Source organism: Hippopotamus amphibius, chromosome 11 (genome assembly GCF_030028045.1).
Source record: "Hippopotamus amphibius kiboko isolate mHipAmp2 chromosome 11, mHipAmp2.hap2, whole genome shotgun sequence".
NCBI lineage: Eukaryota > Metazoa > Chordata > Mammalia > Artiodactyla > Hippopotamidae > Hippopotamus > Hippopotamus amphibius.
Window position 1 is genome coordinate 63215054 of NC_080196.1, and position 19959 is coordinate 63235012.

General features: G+C 36.9%; 1 protein-coding gene across 3 annotated transcripts in view; it reads left to right on the forward strand.

Moving 5' to 3' along the window:
* The first annotated feature begins 1114 nt into the window (after positions 1-1114).
* Positions 1115-19959, forward strand: part of RPRD1A (regulation of nuclear pre-mRNA domain containing 1A) — a 68612-nt gene continuing 49767 nt past the window's right edge. For 2 of the 3 annotated variants that reach the window (XM_057700687.1, XM_057700688.1), the window contains exon 1: positions 1115-1364. In XM_057700687.1, the coding sequence (XP_057556670.1) occupies positions 1214-1364 (151 nt within the window). In that variant the 5' untranslated portion in view covers positions 1115-1213. The remainder of the gene's footprint in view (positions 1365-19959) is intronic. The other variant, XM_057700686.1, reaches the window with a different exon arrangement.

The following is a 19959-nucleotide window of genomic DNA, read 5'->3' on the forward strand; positions in this document are numbered from 1 at the left end:
GTAGTGTGTATTTTCTAGACGTTTTGCCATGTATTTACATACTTATGAATTCTTATAAAATATATACTTTCATAAAACAAACATTGTTCTGTACTTTTTCTTCTGCAACTTAAAAAAAAAACCAGTCCACCATTGGATTTATGAATCTTTTAAACTGCTGCATATATTCTGTAATATGAAGTATCACAATTAATTTAGCCATTTACTTGGAAAAAAACTCTTCACTATTACTGAGCTGGATGACACAACTAGCATACAGCCCCTTGTGCAAACATGCTGGTGTTCAAGGAATTTTTAATTACCTTGGTAGAGAGAGTTTCTCCCAGGAGGAGGGGTCTAGGTCTGGCAAACATGCTAGTGTTTCCCTAGTACTGACAGCAGTTAGCGAAATCACAGGGTCACAAGAAAGGTGTATTTTATTTCATATTAATTAATTAATTAATTGTCTGTGTTGGGTCCTTGCTGCACACGGGCTTTCTCTAGTTGTGGCAACAGGGGCTACTCTTCGTTGCAGTGCATGGGCTCCTCATTGCAGTGGCTTCTCTTGTTGCAGACCACAGGCTCTAGGTGCATGGGCTTTAGTAGTTGTGGCACGTGGGCTCAATAGTTGTGGCTCACAGGCTCTAGAGCGCAGGCTCAATTATTGTGGCACAGGGGCTTAGCTGCTCCGCGGACACAGGGGATCTTCCTGGAGCAGGGATCAAACCCATAACCACTATTCTTAACCACTGCACCACCTAGGAAGCCACAAAATGTGTATTTTAAAATGTAACATATCACACCAAATTATCTTTCAAAGTGGCTGTACTAAATATACATGCCTGTACAGAGTTTTTTAATTACCCCTTAGTAGAGATAGTTTTTCCCAGGAGGAGGGTTCTAAGCCTGGAAAACCCCGCCCTGCCTCCGGCAGAGATCCAGGCGGCACGCCCCCCCTGCCCCCCCACGCCTCTCCGGCGCCAGTCTCGGCCCCGCCTTTTCCGCTCGGAGGTCCTGCCCCTCGGCTGCGCCTGTTTGGAGGGCGGGGCGTAGGTCGGCCATGACGTCACTGCCGGCTGGACGCCATCTTGCTGGTTTGCGGCCGGTGCTGGATGTGGCGGCAGCGGTGGTGAGGGCGTGGGGAAGGGTGGGGTGAGGGGGCGAGGCGGGGGCGGTGAAACTCTCCTCCCCTCGGCCCCACTGCGTGGGACGGCGTGAACTCGGTGTTGGAGGGATGTCCGCCTTCTCTGAGGCGGCGCTGGAGAAGAAGCTGTCGGAGTTGAGCAACTCGCAGCAGAGCGTGCAGACCTTGTCCTTGTGGCTCATCCACCACCGTAAGCACTCGCGGCCCATCGTCACCGTGTGGGAGCGGGAGCTGCGGAAAGGTGAGTGTGCCGCGCCACTCGGCCACTGCCCGCAACCCGGCCTGTTCCCTGGCACCCCCGGTAGCCCCCCCCCCCCCCGCTCCTTGCGTGCCCCACTCCCCCAGCGACCCCAGCTCCTGGCTGCCCTGCATCCCCCTGCCCAGCGCCCCGGGCTCCCTGCGGGCAAGGAGGAGCGGCGTGCGCTGCGCTTCCTGCGAAGTCGACGTTTAGCAGGTGTTGAATAAGGTATAAAGGGTTAACACTTCTTTTGGTTTAACGCGGAAACAGTAGCCAGCGGCTCAGGACTCCGCACCTAATTACAGTCAGAAATTCAGGCAATCGGGTATTTTTTTCATTGTGTACATTGTAATGGAGGATAGAGGAGGGGAAAAACTGGTATGGGGTTGGCAGATAACTTCAATTATTTCTGTAACACATCAACTCAGCCTTGTAAAATTATTAGGGCAATCAGAGCTGGGGAGTCTAAAATAAGAAGATGCGTGATGCGATGGAAAGAACTCTGAGTTTGTAGATTTTAGAGGAGATGGATTAGGGAGGTTTCTTAATTTGTGAATTGCAAGTGCCTCACCTGAAAATGAGGGAGTTAGATTAAGTAGGTCTAAGGTCCTTTCTTGCTCTGTGATTACATGCCTCGAGGGCAGCGTCTTTATTTTGCAGAGCATTCGCTAGTGCGCCTGTAAATGAAGTTAACTTTTTTTCAGCTGCAGCTGTTATGAACAATACTGCTGTCACTAAAATATCTAGAAGAATCATTTCATTACTGCAGAGCAAATTTATCCTTAAGAACTGATTGTATGATGGTGCGACTGAAAATTGAAATATTTCATTTGCTTAGTCTGGATTTGTACCTTAATTCATTGGACAAAGAGAGTGGACCCTCTTAATTGGTGTTTAAGACATCCTGATGTACCTGATGTGACTGGTTATTTATTAAGTATTTTAACAGTGCTTATTAATCAAATAGATGCTTGTCTACTGATCCATATGAAAGCCATATGATGTATTAACATTAGAGCCAGTGTATTTGCTTGTGTTAATCCCTTAGCAGAAATTGTTGTAGAGCCCCGTTTTTCACCTCATATGTAAGTATGTGTATTGGCTCTCATGGAGGAATTCACCTGTGAGTGGCCAAAAAGTTTCCAGATGTAAATATCTGGAAAATAGCTGTGACCTTTGAGACGGCAGGAATTGTATTTGCTTTTCTACCGTACTAGATATGAAAATCAGCAACAGGTTTATATTTGGGGATGGTGGGGAGGGGAGAAAGAGCAGAAAGATTGGTACCCAGGCTATTCTTAAGAACTACCACAGATTAGTAGAAAAATGACCATACCGTTAAAGGCATTTTACATAAGTAGAAATCTGAAAGGCCACTAAATAATATCAGTCTTACTAATCAAGAATAAAATAAATCGGTGAAATACCACTTCAGACCCTTTGGTTTGCAAAATTGAAATTATGACAGGGAATTCCTTGGTGGTCCAGTGGTTAGGACCCGGCGCTTTCACTGCCGGGGGCCCAGGTTGGATCCCTGGTTGGGGAATTAAGGTCCTGCAGGGCGTGACCAAGAAAAAAAAAAAAGGATGACGGTACCAGGGATTGGAGAGGATGAAAAGAAACAAGAACTCTTACACTGCTGATTACCAAGGATTGGAGAGGATGAAAAGAAACAAGAACTCTTTTACACTGCTGATTGTAGTGTTTAAAAAAAAAAAAAAAAAGGAGATGAACTTAGCAACCTCTAAAGAAGTTGAAGGTATAAGTCCTTTGACCTACCAGTTCTATGAATATATCCTGGCAACTCAAGAAATTATGTTTATTGTAGTCTCTTAATAACAAAATTAGGTAAACACTTTACACCTCTCTTTAGTTAGAGTACGGACAAATATATTTTGTCATTCATACAATATAATACTGTCCAGCAGTTCTCATGAATGAACTAGAGCTACATGAAACAACATGGCTGATTTAAAAAACAACAGACAAGCAAAACGTTGAGCTAGGAAAGCAAGGTGCAGACCAATATGGCATAGTGAAAGTTGAAAACATGCAAAACAGTGTTCTATTTTGTTTACAGATATCTATGGTTAGAACATGCATAGAAATGATTAACACCGTAGTCCAAGATAGTGGCTACTATAAGGGAGAGGAAATGAAAATGGATATATTTGGAACATTTTTTGAAATAAATGGGGGAAAATAAGATGTTCTATTAGCTGAGTTTGGGGATGTTTTCATGTATTTAAACGTTTCATAAGTAGAAAAAATTAAAGGCATATAAATAGATGCTTTAGGAGGAGAGTAGTGTTGGGTGATAGTGGTGACAATAGAAATGGTAGTAATAGTGGAGGAGATGACCATGCAGCTGCTGCTGTTATTCTGTGTGGTGGGATTTTCTGCCAAGGGTTTCTTTTCCTGGACAGGGGATTGTGTCTTTGTAGGGCGTATCCTTTATGTCCTCCCCATTCTTTGAAGTTTTGCTTATCAGCTTTAGAATCCTCTGTTTCCTTTAGCATAGTGATAATGAGAGTAGTTTACTGAGCACCACGCATTGTTTTAGACATCTTAGTGTGATATCTTGAAACCTCACATTATCTCTGCAAAATAAGTATGTTTGAAAGGAATTGATCAAATTTGAAATGTCAAGAAATAAACTAAAAATAAATCAGAAGTAGAAGCCAATCATGGCCAAAACTCTTTAAAAAAAAAAAAGGAAATTAAGCAAAATTAGTTGAACATTTTGTATTAAGCTATGCATTCTTTAGTTTCTTGAAGTATTTGAAGAAGGCAAAATGTGACATTGGTAGGAAAAATTACTGCTCAAAATGTAAGAATGAGTAGGTAAAATGATATGCCAGACAGTAATCATGCAGTTATGAAGATTTCCCCTTTGTCTACTTTAAAGAAAAAGAATTTCTTTTTTGGAGGGATATACCCATGGGCCCTTATGAAGACCAAAGTAGCTATAATTTCCCTGCTAAATGCAATAGAGTGTAACCAAAAACGTAAGTGACCATTTTGTTGTTGTTTTGTAACAGCTCTATTGAGATATAATTAATAGACCATACAGTTCACCCATTTTGTTTTTAGTATATCATATAGTTGTAAAACCATTACCACAATAAATTTTAGAACATTTTCACAACACAAAAAGAAACTCCATGCCTTTTAGCCATCATCCCCTCTTCTCTAGTTCTAGGCAACCACTAATTTACTTTGTTTCTATAGATTTGCCTTAAGTGGAATCATGTGACATATAGTCTTTTGCTTCATCCCTTTTTATGGCCAAATAATAATCCATTGTGTGAATTTATCTGTTCATCAATTGATGGACATGTGGGTTGATTCCACTTTTTTGGCTATTATGAACAATACTGCTATGAACATTTGTGTACAAGTTCTCGTGTGGATGTGTTTTAATTTTTCTTGGGTATATATCTAGGAGATGAATTGCTAGGTCATATATGAACTCCACGGTAAACCCTTTGGGGAATTGCCAGACCATTTTCCACAGTGACTGAATGATTATACATTCCTGCCTGCAGTGTATGAGGATGCAATTTCTCCACTTCTCTGACAACACTTATTATTGTCTGCCATTTTGATTATAACCACCCTGTTGGGTGTAAAGTGTCTTGTGGTTTTGATTTGTGTTTCCCTGATGACTAATGATGTTGAGCATATTTCCATGTGCTTATTGGCCATTTGTATGTCATCTCTGGAGGACTGTCTGTTCAGATCCTTGCCCATTTTAAAATTGCATTGAATTTTTATTATTGTGTTCTTTGTGTATTTCAGATACAAGTCCCTTATCAGATCCATGACTTGCAAATATTTTCTCCCATTCATTGGGTTCTTTTCACTTTCTTTTTAAAATTTAATTAATTAATTAATAATTAGACTGCATCAGGTCTTTTTTTTTTTTTTTATTATTTTATTTTATTTTTTTTTGGGGGGGGTACACCAGGTTCAATCAACTGTTTTTATACACATATCCCCATATTCCCTCCCTTCCTTGACGCCCCCCCCGATTCCCCCCCACCCTCCCTGCCCCAGTCCTCTAAGGCATCTTCCATCCTCGAGTTGGACTCCCTTTGTTATACAACAACTTCCCACTGACTATTTTACAGTTGGTAGTATATATATGTCTGTACTACTCTCCCGCTTCTTCTCAGTTTCCCCTTCATCCCCTGCCCCCTCCCATACCTCGAGTTCTCCAGTCCATTCCCTGTATCTGCTTCCCTGTTCTTGTCACTGAGTTCATCAGTACCATTTTTAGATTCCGTATATGTGAGTTAGCATACAATATTTGTCTTTCTCTTTCTGACTTACTTCACTCTGTATGACAGATTGTAGTTCTATCCACCTCATTACATATAGCTCCATCTCATCCCTTTTTATAGCTGAGTAATATTCCATTGTATATATATGCCACATCTTCTGTATCCATTCATTTTGCATCAGGTCTTTATTGCAGCATGTGGGATCTTTTGCAGCATGCTGCCTCTTTGCTGTGGTGTTGTGGACTTCTCTTTAGTTGTGGCGTGCGGGTTTTCTCTTTAGCTGTGGCATGTGGGCTCCAGAGTGTATAGGCTCTGTGGTTTGCCACAGGCAGGCTCTAGTTGAGGTGCGTGAGCTCAGTAGTTGTGGTTGGTGGGCTTAGTAGTTGTGGTGCGCCGGCTTAGTTGCCCCACGGCATGTGGGATCTTAGTTCCCTGACCTGGGATCAAACTTGCATCCCTTGCATTATTGCAGGATGGATTCTTTACCACTGGACCACTAGAGAAGTCCCTTCATTTTCTTAATACTGTCTTTTTTTTTTTTTACCCTTAATACTATCTTTTGCAGGTGATTGTTTTAAACTCTAAATTTCTCCGTAATGGGCTAAATTATAAATTAGCCCACTAACTAAATTATATGGTGCATTAATTGCTGTAGAAATGTCAACCGTGAAAGTATCAGAATTTACAAACAACACTGACAGGCTCTTTCCTGCATGCAAATACAAGAACAACAAATCTCTGCAAGAGTTGTAGAAAGAATAGATAGGAGTAAGTTCTTTGCAGTTGATTAGAGTTGCTGCTTTCACTGGTCTAGTTGATTGAATCCTTAACACCTGTCTCTTGTATGTTATTCATATTTGTCTTAACAAAATCATAATTGCCTCAGCCCTTTAGAGTCTATTAACTCACTCTGTATTTATTATCTTTTATGTGTCTGACATTGGATATATTGCAGTAATAAAACAACGTGGTGGGTTTTTTTGTTTGTTGTTGTTTGTTTTTGTTTCTGGCTGTGCCACGAGGCTTGTGGGATCTTAGTTCCCACACCAGGGATTGAACCCGGGCTATGGCAATGAAAGTGCTGAGTCCTAACTGCTGGATCGCCAGGGAACTCCCAAAACAAAGTTTTTATATGTCGAATATATGTTAATAAAAAATGAATAAAAAGAAAAAGTTTGTCCCGGTTCTCACAGAATTTATAGTCTAATGGGGAGGGCAAATAATCAACAAGAAAATTGTAAATACAAATTTTGTATTAAGTGCATTTAAAGGAGGAAAATCTTAAGTAGTTAGATGGTGAGGGAAATGATCTCTGTAAGGTGACTTTTAATAAAAGACCCCTCTGAACCAGCTATTCTGTAAGTGAGGAGGAGATATTCAGCTACCGGGATGTATGAAGATGCTGCGCGCGAAATAACCTGGAAGGCAAAGAGGCAAACCTGGGAATGTTCAGCCCTAGAGTGCTTGTTACTGTTTTTCCCAAATTGGCAACAAAATGTTAAAATACTTAAAGTTTAGGTTTTCCTTCTATTAGTAATCATTTGTTAAAATCAGTACTTTGTTATCAAACTGTATTAGACATATTTCAGGGAACTAATTATTTCTTTATATTGTATTATGGACCCGGGGGGGTTATGTGTTGGTTATGAAGTAGATAATGGGTTCTTGTAGGTGGTTGTTTTCCTTTTTCAGTTTTTAGCCTTCATAATCTCAACGTATTGCCTTTGATGAAGGTTCATAAATATGTCACATTAACATTTATATTCATGAATATGGCTTTAGGTTTGTAAGTGGTGCTAAAATAAGTACTGTGTGTTCTTAAGACGCTCTATTTGGTTTTAGAAAAATACAAAAGGCAAAAAACGTTTTTCATCAGCTTTAAAAATGTGGCCATATAAATCCTTAAAATGAAGAGATTCTGTTTTGAATTGACAATTCAGTGGCTTTTATATTGTCCAATACTGTTAGTTTGGACAGTACCATAAGTAAGTTAGACAGTGTTTATATTTTTTTTAGTTTTTATACTAAGAATTTGTTGTTCTCAAATTTGTGTGATTTTTATGAACCCCAGTGTAGTTGTCATCCAGCTTTAACAGTTATATTTTTTAGCAACTTTAAAAAAGTTAATTTCTTAAAATATCATCAAATATCCAGCTAATATTTTTCTTTGTCTCGCCCCCCCTTTTTTTTGCCATTTGTTTGAATAAGGATGCAAGTAAAGTTCATTCATTGCATTTGACTATTATATTTCTCAAGTTCCTTTGCATCTGTGGATTCCCTCTTTTATTTTAAATTTATTCTTTGAAAAAATCAAATTGATTGTTTCCTAGATAGTCTCAGGACCTAGACCAGGGATTATCAGACTGTATAATTAAAGGATCCCTTTATTCTTGTAAACATTATTAAAGGCCCCAGATCTTTCATTTATGTGATTTATATTTATTGGTAGTTACATTAGAAAGTAAAATACTGAAAAATATTTAATAACTTATTTTAAAACTGGTACTAAACTGATTTCATGTTAACATAGAATAATGTTTTTAATGAAAAATAACTGCTAAAAAATTAGAGAAGGGAGTGATTGTTTTACATTTTTGCTAGTCTTTGTCTTAATTAAAGACAGCTGAATTCTCAGGTCTGCTTTTGCATTCAGTCTTTTTGTGATGTATATCACATAACCTCAGGGATACACCACTGTACACAGGTGGGAGGACGGGAGTGAAAAAGACAACGTCTAAGCATTATTGTGAAAATCCTTCTGCGTTTATACACTCCATGAAAGGGTTTTGAGGACCCCTCCCCTCCCCGTGATTCACAGACCAGATACGAAGAGCTAGACCATTTCCTGTTATTGGTAGTTAGATCAAGAGGCTAGCACACATTGCTATGCCTTAAGCAGACATATTCCCTCCAAAATGTTGATTCCTGCTCGGTGTGAACTTAAACTGACTTTATGAAATTTCCCTTTGGGCTATAATGTAATTTTCTTTAGGTTCTCTTTTCTAAGACATAGAGCTTTTTAAAAAAATTGATGATTCGATGTTGTTTTTACAACTGCAAAATTTAAACAAATTATCCTTAAATTTGTAATAAAAATAAAGGTGTGCTCCTACATTAAACATAATATGATAGTTCATAATTTTATAAATGTATTTTTTAATAAACTGAATTTTTCATGTGTTGTGTAAATGTTTCTTCAGTTGGTTTCTTTTATTCAGCAAGTACCTGTTGAGCTCCTTATGTCTGCAAAGAACTTTAAAAAGTGATATCAGATTTTTAAAATCTTTTTGTTTGTATGAAATGTATGAAGAGGATTATAATAATAAATTATTTAATCACCTTGCAGTCATCTAGGTTTTTTGGTCATTTTGGTTTTCTAGCTTAATTCTTGGCTGTTATCAGGTAACTATTAGTCTTGTTCTATTTATAGCTTTTCCTTAGTCCCTTTTATATCTATAATAACTGAGAAACAAAAAAATTACCATCCTATGGACTTTCCAGGTGTATTATTTAAAATACAGTATATTTTGGTAGGTAATAGCATGCACATAATATGAAATTTTAAAGTCACAAAGTGTTATAAAGAAAGGAGTAAGGCTCCTTTCCACTCTTCTCCCCACCCAACCATTTTTCCTACCCAGAATCAATCTGTTGACAGTTTATTCTTCCAGAATTTTCTATGCATATATAGTCATATACATACGTTACAATTTCTTTCTCTCATGTTTGGACAAATGGTTGGATGTTATAGATTTCTCTGTGCTTTTGCTTTTTTTCTTTTTAGTCTATCTTCAGATTGTGATATATTTATATACATGATGCTGCCTCATTTTAGAAAAATGACTGCATTGTGTTCCATTTTATGGATTTGCTAAAACTTATATAACCATTTCTCTGATGATGAGCCTTTAGGATGTGTCCATTTGTTTTACAATTTATAAATGTTAGTTTATGTTACTAAATATTCTAGTTATTTTCTTAATGGTTTCAGCTGACAGAAGTGGTAGGCATTGGTTTATCACACCATTTTTTTTAAGTTCTTTTTTTCCTCCACCCATTTGAAACACCTCCTTTAACATACACTCAGTTTTCATATGTATTTGACATATTTGTAGACCGTCACTCTACTTCATTCATCTGTCTACTCATGTATGACTATCACACTCTTTATTATGTTTTCATATCTGGTAGGACATCTCCCGCTGCCCCCCTGCAAATTGCTCTTCTTTTTTTCAGCGTTTTCTTGTGTCTTCGTGTTTTGTTTTTCCACATAAACTCTAGAATTTGCAAGAAAAAAATTATTTTGGTATTTTATTAGCTGAAAGAGAACTCACATCCCCTCCCTGCTGGCGTGTCATATGGGATCTTAGTTCCTTGACCAGGGATCAAACCCATCCCCCCTGCAGTGGAAGTGCAGAGTCTTAACCACTGGGCCACCAGGAAATTCCCCAGAATTCACATCTTTATGATGGCGAATCTTCTTAGGCTGAGAACTGTGTAATCTTATCCTAAATGTATTTGTTGTAATTGCTTAAATAAGTGGTTCTGAAACTCATTCAGGTATTAGTTCGTGATGGTTTGTAAGGCCTTGTGAAGACCATCATGAAAGGCACATTTAAGTTTACAATAACTATAACTTTGTGTATACAAAATTACACATATCTCATTTAGTTCTAGTATAGGTTAATAGAGAAAGTGTCAAAGGATTAAGACAAGTTATGCAAAAGGACTTAAAACTGAAAACATTTATATTCATTAGGTTGTTTGTGGTTTTGTTTTGTTTTGTGTTTTGTAAATTGGGAAAACGGTTTGCATTGGTTGATTTTTGTGATGACGTCTGACCCAGTTCAAGGAATATTCTGCTTCAAGAACATGATTTAAAAACCTTATCTGTTTATGAATGGATGAAGATGTACATATGTGCAATGGATACTACATAGCCTTAAAAAAGAGTGAAATAATGCCATTTGCAGCAACATGGATAGACCTAGAGATTGTCATATTAAGTGACCATATGATATCACTTATATGTGGAATCTAAAATAGAACTGAACCTATCTATGAAACAGAAACAGCCCACAGGCCTAGAGAACAGACTTGCAGTTGCCAAGGAGGGTGGGGAGGGGATAGATTAGGAGTTCGGGGATAGCAGATGCAAACTATTACATACAGAATGGGTGAACAACAAGGTCCTACTATATGGCACAGGAAACTATATTCAGTATCCTGTGATAAATGATAATGGAAAAGAATATAAAAAAGAATGTATTATAACCGAATCACTTTGCTGTACAGTGGAAATTAACACGTAAATCAAGCACACTTCAATAAAAAAAACCTTTATTTAATTCAACATGCTATTTTTGCCTCTTTAGTATCGGCACAAATCATAATGTGTCCATAGTCTATTTCATAGATTATTCTTTTAAACAAGTGACATTTGGGTGGTCAAGGACCGTATTTTTGCTAAACTTTCAAAAAATTCAGTTTTCTTTGTAGAAAATCATGAGTTATTATCTTGAACAGTACTCGCGATGGTTAATTTTATGTTTCAAAATGGGCATCACACACTCACAGCTAAAAAAATATATCACTTTCCTGACTGCCTATTAAAGTAGCTCAGGTTACTATTTTGTTAAATCTTGACCCTGAGTTCATGTGTCTGTGTGTGTGTTTGCATGTGCACTTTTTTCATTATGGTAAAATAGACATAACGTTTCAAAATTTAAAAATTTGAAATTTAAGGTTTTAACCTTTTTTTTTTTAAGCTCTTTATTGGAATATAATTGCTTTACACTTGTGCCATTTTTTGCTGTACAACAAAGTGAATCAGTTGTATTTATACATATATCCCCGTATCCCCTCCCTCCCATGACTCCTTCCTGTTTTCCCTATCCCAGCCCTCAAAGTCATCATCCATCATTGAGTTGATCTCCCTGTGTTATGCAGCAGCTTCCCACTAGCTATCTGTTTTACATTTGGTAGTGTATATAAGTCAGTGCTACTCTCACTTCGTCCCGGCTTCCCCTTTGTTCCTGCTCGGTGCACTCAAGTCTGTTCTCTATATCTACATCTTTATTCTTGACCTGTCACTAGGTTTATCTGTACCATTTTTTTAGATTACATATATATGAGTTAGCATACGGCATTTGTTTTTCTCTTTCTGGCTTGGCTCTGTATGACAGACTCCTAGGTCCACCCACCTCACTACAAATAACAATTTCATTCCTTCTTATGGCTGAGTAATATTCCATTGTACGTATGTGCCACATCTTCTTTATCCATTCTTCTGTTGACGGGCATTTAGGTTGCTTCCATGTCCTGGCTATTGTAAATAGTGCTGCAGTGAACATTGTGGTACATGTTTCTTTTTGGATTATGGTTTGCTTAGGGTATATGCCCAGGAGTGGGATTGCTGGGTCATATGGTAGTTCTGTTTTTAGTTTTTTAAGGAGCCTCCATACTGTTTTCCATAGTGGCTTTACCAGTTTACATTCCCATGAACAGTGCAGGAGGGTTCCCTTTTCTCCTCACCCTCTCCAGCATTTATTGTTTCTAGATTTTTTGATGATGGCCATTCTGACCAGCGTGAGGTGATACCTCATTGTGGCTTTGACTTGCATTTCTCTAATGCTTAGTGATGTTGAGCATCTTTTCATGTGTTTGTTAGCCATCTGCATGTCTTCATTGGAGAAATGTCTATTTAGGTCTTCTGCCCATTTTTGGATTGGATTATTTGCTTTTTTGGTATTAAGCTGCATGAGCTGCTTGTATGTTTGGGAGATTAATCCTTTGTCAGTTGCTTCGTTGGCAAGTATTTTCTCCCATTCTGAGGGTTGTCTTCTTGTCTTGTTTATGGTTTCTTTTGCTGTGCAAAAGCTTTTAAGTTTCATTAGGTCCCATTTGTTGATTCTTGATTTTATTTCCATGATTCTAGGAGGTGAGTCAGAAAGAATCTTGCTTTGATGGATGTCATAGAGTGTTCTGCCTATGGTTTCCTCTAAGAGTGTTATAGTGTCTGGTCTGGCCTTACATTTAGCTCTTTAAGCCGTTGTGAGTTTATTTTTGTGTATGGTGTTAGGAAGTGTTCTAATATCTTTCTTTTACATGTAGCTGTCCAATTTTCCCAGCACCACTTATTGGAGAGGCTGTCTTTTTTCCATTGTATATTCTTGCCTCCTTAGTCAAAGATAAGGTGCCCATGTGTGCATGGGTTTATCTCTGGGCTGTCTATTCTGTTCCATTGATCTGTATTTCTGTTTTTGTGCCAGTACCATACTGTCTTGATCACTGTAGCCTTGCAGTATAGGTTGAAGTCAGGTAGTCTGATTGCATGAACTCCATTTTTCCTTCTCAAGATTGCTTTGGCCATTCGGGGTCTTCTGTGTTTCCATACAAATCGTAAGATTTCTTGTCCTAGTTCTGTGAAAAATGCCATTGGTAATTTGATAGGGATTGCATTGAATCTGTAAATTGCTTTCGGTTAAACTTTTTTCTTTCTCTTTATTATGGTAAATATACATAATATAAATTTACCATTTTAACTATTTTGTTACGTGTGCAGTTCAGTGCAGTTGTTTTGCAACCGTCATCCTCAGTTCATTTCCAGAACTTTCTTTATTTTCCCAAACTGAAACTCCATTCCCATTAAACAGTTCTCTCCCAACCCCTGGCAACCACCCATCTACTTCCTGTCAGTATGAATTTGGCTGCTGTAGTGGCCTCATTTAAGTGAAATCATATAGTTTATTCTTTTGTGACTGGCTTATTTAACATAGCATTATATCTTCAAGGTTCATCCATGCTCTAGCATGTGTCAGAATTTCTTTCCTTTCTGAAGCCTGAATAATACTATTTTATGTATATACTGTATTTTACTTATTTGTTTGTTGATAACACTAGGGTTGCTTCTGCTTTTTGGCTATTATGAATAATGTTGGTATGAACATGGTTGTACAGATACCTGAGTCCCTTCTTCAGTTCTTTTGAGTATGTACCCAGAAGTGGAGTTGGTAAATCATATGGTAATTCTGTGTTTAATTTTTTGAGGAGCAACTGTACTGTTTTCCATAGTAGCTGTGCCATTTTACATTCCTACTTTCAGTGCACCAGGATTCTGATTTCTGCACTTCTTCATCAGTGCTTTCTGTTTTTTTCTTTTTTGTTTTGAAAAAAGACTTTCTAATGGGTATGGAGTGGTATCTGTTCTTGGGGCTTTTTATTTTTATTTTTAATTAATTCATTTTTATTTATTGGCTATGTTTGGTCTTCATTGCTGCTAACGGGCTTTCTGTATTTGTGGAGAGCGGGGGCTACTCTTCGTTGTGGTACGCAGGCTTATTGCGATGGCTTCTCTTGTTGCAGAGCACAAGGCTCTAGGCAAGTGGGCTTCAGTAGTTGTGGCACGTGGCTTGCAGGCTCTAGAGCTCAGTAGTTGTTGCCCATGGGCTTAGTTGCTCTGTGGCATGTGGGACCTTCCAAGACCAGGGATTGAATGCATGTCCCCTGCATTGGCAGGCGGATTCTTAACCACTGTGCTACCAGGGAAACCCTGTTTGTGGTTTTAATTTGTGTTTCCATAATGACTAGTGATGACTGTATATGCAAGTGTTTTTTTTCTGGGTGCTCTGTTCTCTTCTGTTCTGTTCTACTGGTCTGTATGTCTATCTTTATGCCTATACTATTCTTATTACTATAGTTTTCTAGTAAGTATTGAGATCAGGAAGTATGAGTCTTTCAACTTTAATTTTCTTTCTAAATATTGTCTCGGCTCTCTGGGATCACTTGGGAATCTAGATAAATTTTAAGATGGGTTTACCAATTTCTGCCAAATTGTAGGTTGCTTTGAGTAGTGTTATCTTCGCAGTATTAAGTCTTCCAATCCATGAAAATGGGATGTATTTCAATTTATTTGTACCTTCTTTTATTTCTTATTATAGTTTCAGTGTACAGGTCTTACACCTCTTTGGTTAAATTTATTCCTAAATATTTTATTCTTTTTGATATAATTGTAAGTACAATTCTTAGTTTATTTTTTGGATCATTCATTGTTAATTTATAGAAATGCAATTCATTTTTGAATCTTCTGTATTCTGCAACTTTGCTGAATTCATTTATTAGGTCTAACAGTTTTTTGTGGACTCATTAGGGTTTTATACAGGTAACATTAGTGGACAGAGATAATTGTACCTCTTCCTTTCTAATTTGGATGTCATTTCTTTTTCTTGCCTAATTGCTATGGCTAGAAGTTCCAATACTATGTTGAATTAAAGTAGTGAAATGAGCATCCTTCTCCTTTTCCTGATCTTAGGGGGAAGGCTTTCAGTCTTTGACTATTGAGTGTTGCATTAGATGTGATTACATATCTTTTAAATAATCTGTGTGACAAAATGAGAAGTATACATAAAGTACTGTACACTGAACAATTTGGAGGAAATATGCTTGTGTGATTGAGTTATGAGCTAAAACAGCTGCTTTTCTTATGGAGCAACATTTTATTTGAAAAAATGACTAACAAGAGAAGCTGTAATTATTCAGACATGGATATATGGCAGATGTTTTCTCAGAAATTGAATGTAGGGACTTCCCTGGTGGTCCAGTGGTAAAGAATCTGCCTTCCAAGGCAGGGGATGTGGGTTTGATCCCTGGTTGGGGAATTGAGATCCCATATGCAACTAAGTCTGTGCACCAGAACTACTGAGCTTACTTACCCTGAAGGCTGCGGACTACAACTAGAGAAGAGAAAACCCACATGCCACAACTAGAGAGAAGCCCAATGCGGCAATGAAAGATCCCATGTGCCTCAATGAAGATCCTGCATGCCACAGCTAAGATCTGATGCAGCCATAATAATAATAATAATAATAATAATAATAATAATAATAATAATAAATAATAATAATAATAAACAAATCCAAGGGAAAAAATGAATGTTATGAACCTGTTTCCTCAAGGAGGACAACTGACAATATTTGTTGCCCATTATAAAATTCAAGTCTTCAAGCACAGATTAGAATTTTGGAAAACTTGAATGTGCCATCAGGAGCCTGACAATTTCCCAATGCTTTTAAACACTTTTCCACTGAAATCAATATTGATGCTTACAAATGTGGTTTTTTTATATTGCCTAAGAAAGTGTTTCAGCAGTTGGAATATTTGTGTAACTCAGCAAACCAGTATTTTTCAAAAGACTAATACATGATGTTACAAAATTATGCATGAGTCAGAGATCTGTTCAAAGAGCATGGTGGATTAAAGTATTTTAACATAAGAGAATTTTAGAAGTTCATTGATATGTTTTCAGATTCCATGTTACAGATTCCATATTTAGAATCTTTCTAAAAACTACAACGTGTTAGATTTTGGTATAGTTTCAAAGAATATCCACAATTACTTGTAAAGACTGTTAAAACACTTTTCTGTTACTAAGTTTATATGTGGATGTGGTCTGCTTTTTTTCATTACTTTTACTAAAACAATGTATCATGGTATATTTAATAGGGAAGCAGATTTGAGAATTCAGCTGTATTTTGTTGAGCTGGAGATTTGCAAAAATGTAAAACAGTATGACTCCTCTCACTCAAAATTTTTTTTTGGGAAATAATATTTTTTAAACAAATGTTATTTATGTTAACATGAGTTCTAAAATTATTGTTTTTAAGTGAACTACCGTATATTTTAAGAATTCTTCTGTTTTAATTTTTAATTAGGTAAGTATTGGTGGATATAACTTGCATAAACAAAGTTTTTTTGGGTTCTCAATAATTTGTAAAGAGTATGAAGGGTCCTGAAAGCAGAAAGTTTGAGAGCTGTTCTCAGATTAACAGAGACCGTGAGTGCTTTATGTTGTTTTAGTTCATGTTTATCTTGCCTATTGTATAGTAATAGGTAATTGCTTTCATTTTTTAAAGCTTTAGCTTTCAGATTCTTTCGGAGTTAAGTCACTGAAATTGATATTAATGTATATAAATAAATATGTAGAGTGAACACTGGATTTTCTTCCAACCACCCTCTTCTGGGAGTGCTTTTGTAGTGATTTTTTTTAGCCCCAAAACTAGAGGACTTAACATGAAATTTAAAAGAAAAATACTGTTCATTTATTATAACTACAGATTCATATTCAGTTGTAAGAAATAATACAGAGAGATCCTGTTTACCCATCACCAGCTTCCCCCAATGGTAACATCATAGAAAACTAGTTTAAAAAAAAAATCTCTAGAATTATAGATATTAGAAAACATTGTAACTGTGATATTGACATTGATATAGTCAAAGTATGGAACATTTCTGTCACCACGAGGAACCATGGTGTTGCCTTTTAATAGCCACATCCACCTCAATCCCAGCACACCCCATTTAACCCCAGTTTATCAAATTTTCCTTTTACCAATTATGCTTTTGGTGTCCAGTTTAAGAACTCTGATTAGCTCTGGATTCCAGAGATTTTTTTTCCCCTGTGTTTTGTTCTAAAATATTTATAGTTTTGCATTTAAGTCTGTGATCCATTTTGAGTTAATTTTTATATAAGATGTGAAATTTAGGTCAAGCTTCAAATGCTCCAGCACCATTTGTTGAAAAGGCAGGCTCTCTTTCCTTTATTGAATTGCTTTGCTCCTTTGTCAAAATTGACTTGTGCTTATTTGTGTGAGTCTGTTTCTGGGTTCTCTGTCCTATTCCACTGATCCATGTGTATCTCCCTGCACCAATGCCACAGATAATCTTGATTACTTTATTAGCTATATGATAAGTCTTGAAATCAGATAGATTGATTCTTTCCACTATATTCCTTTGCAGAATTGTTTTAGCTATTTTGGTTCTTTTGTCTTTCTCTATAGACTTCAGAGTGATCTGGTCTGTATCAATAAAAACTGTTTTTCTGGGATTTTGATAAAGAGTTGCATTAATTTTGCATATCAGTTTAGGAGGAATTGACATCTTTATTATATCACATTTTCTGATCCATGAAAATGGTATATTTCTCCAATTATTTAGATCTTCTGTGACTTTTTTATCAATATTATGTAGCTTTCAGCCTGCATGCCCTGTGTGTGTTTTGTTATATTTACACTTAAGTATTTCATTTATTTTGAGTGGTTTAAAAGGGAATTACATTTTTAATTTTACTGTTCACAAATTTATTGCTAATATATTGAAATACAACTGATGCAATAGCCAAGACATGGAGACAACCCAAAATGAATGGGTAGAGAAGTTGTGAGATACATACACACACACACACACACACACATACACACACACACACACACACACACAGTGGAATATTATTCAGCCTTAAAGAAGTGAGGAAATGCTGCCATTTGTAACAATGTAGATGGACCTTGAGGATGTAATGCTATGTGAAGTAAATCAGAGAAGGAAGTACTGTATGATCTTACTTATGCTTGAATCTTTAGGAAGAAAAAAAGCCACAAACCCAACTCATAGAAAAAGAAATCAGATTTGTGGTTGCCAGAGGTAGAGAGTAGGAGGGGGAATTGGAAGAAGGTGGTCAAAAGGTACACACTAACAGTTTTAAGATAAGTAGTAGGGATGTAATGTACAACATGATGACTATAATCAACACTGCTGTGTGATAATGTATGACAGTGTTAAAGCCTAAGTTAGGTCTCATCACAAGGAGAAAACAATCTTTTTTAATCTTTTCTTTCTTTCTTTTTTTTTGCATCTTTACAATATGATAGGTGTTAACTTATTGTAGTAATCAATTTACAGTATATGTAAGTCAAACCATTATGCTGTATACCTTAAACTGATATAGTGCTGTATGTCAGTTGTATCTCCAAACACGGGGGAGGGGAAAGAAGCTTTATTTTTATGTGTCAATTTCATTTATTTCTGCTTTTACTCTTATTATTTCCTCCTGCTTTCTTGTGTTTATTTTGTTCTTCTTATTCTAGATTTTTGAGGTGGGAGATTAGATTATTGATTTTACAACTTATTTATCTTTTCTAGTGTGTGCATTTAGTGCTGCAAGGTTCTCTCTCAGCACTGCTTCAGCTTTATCCCACAAATTTTGTATTTTCAACATATTTTGCATATGCTAGTTGAAGCATTTTTGTGATGGCTGCCTTAAAGTCTTTGTCAAGTAATTCTCAAATCTCTGTCATCTTAGTGTTGGCATCTGTTGTCTTTTTTTCATTCAGTTGGAGATCCTCCTGGTACTTGGTATGATGGATTTTTTTTGCTTGATCCATAGATTTTTTTTTGTATTATGTGATGTTTCGAGACTGGACCTTATTTAATCCTGTTTTAACTGGGTTTCTCTGACACACTACCCCATCAGGGGAAGGAGGTGTTCTTTGTTACTGTTGGGTATGAGTGGGAGCTCTGGCTCCTGGTGAGACTTCCACCACAGACTTGGAGAAATGAATGTGTGGCCCTAATACTGCTGGGCCGTGGTGAAAGTCCTGACTCTCCATTAGGCATTCTGTGACACCCCCCAGTGAGGAGTGCCTCCTTACTGCTGGGTGGGATCGAAGTCCAGGCTCCCTACTTTGCCTTCTCTAACATCACTCTGGAGAGGTGTTGGGCTTCGCATTTGCTGGTGTGGGTGTGAGTGGGGCCACAGATTGTTTTTGTTTCTTTTTTCTTTTCTTTTCTGAAGTGTGCTTGGTTGGAGTAGATAGGTTATTTTCTAAAAGTTTTCTGTCTTGCTAGACTTTGACTAGAATGAGAAGGCTTTTGTTGGAGCTTTTTATGTCTGTACCTGTTAGGATTTGCAGGTTGCCGGCCTCTTCAACTTTGAATCTGAGATATGTGAGGCAAAATGAAAACTCTAGGAACTCACCTTGTATTGAACTCCCAAGGTCCCTAGCCAGTCTACCTTTTTTTTTCTTCCTATGGTTGGTGTATTTATAACGTTCAGGATTTGTAGTTGTACTTTTCAGGAGAAATAGGGAAAAGTATGTCTGCTCTATCTTCCTAGAAGCTTCTTAGAAGCTACTTAGAAGTTCCCTACAAAATTGGTCTTTATATTGGAATTCAGACACATCATTTGGAACTCTGAGACTAGTGTTTTCTACCAGTATTTACTTGTCTTTGATATTATAGGATATTTTCAGGTTTGTGTATTGTGTTAGTATTTTAACAGGCTTATTTTAATGTAACTATATGCTAAACACTAGATTTTACTTTTTATTGGTTTAAAACATACATTTGTTGTATGTATTTTAAAGTACAGTAGTATGTAAAACTTCTAAGTAAAAATTGATTGCAAAGGTCAGTTATTCCCTGATTAATCTGTAAATTCAGGGCAGTCTAAGAAATTTATTTATTTTTTAATAAATTTATTT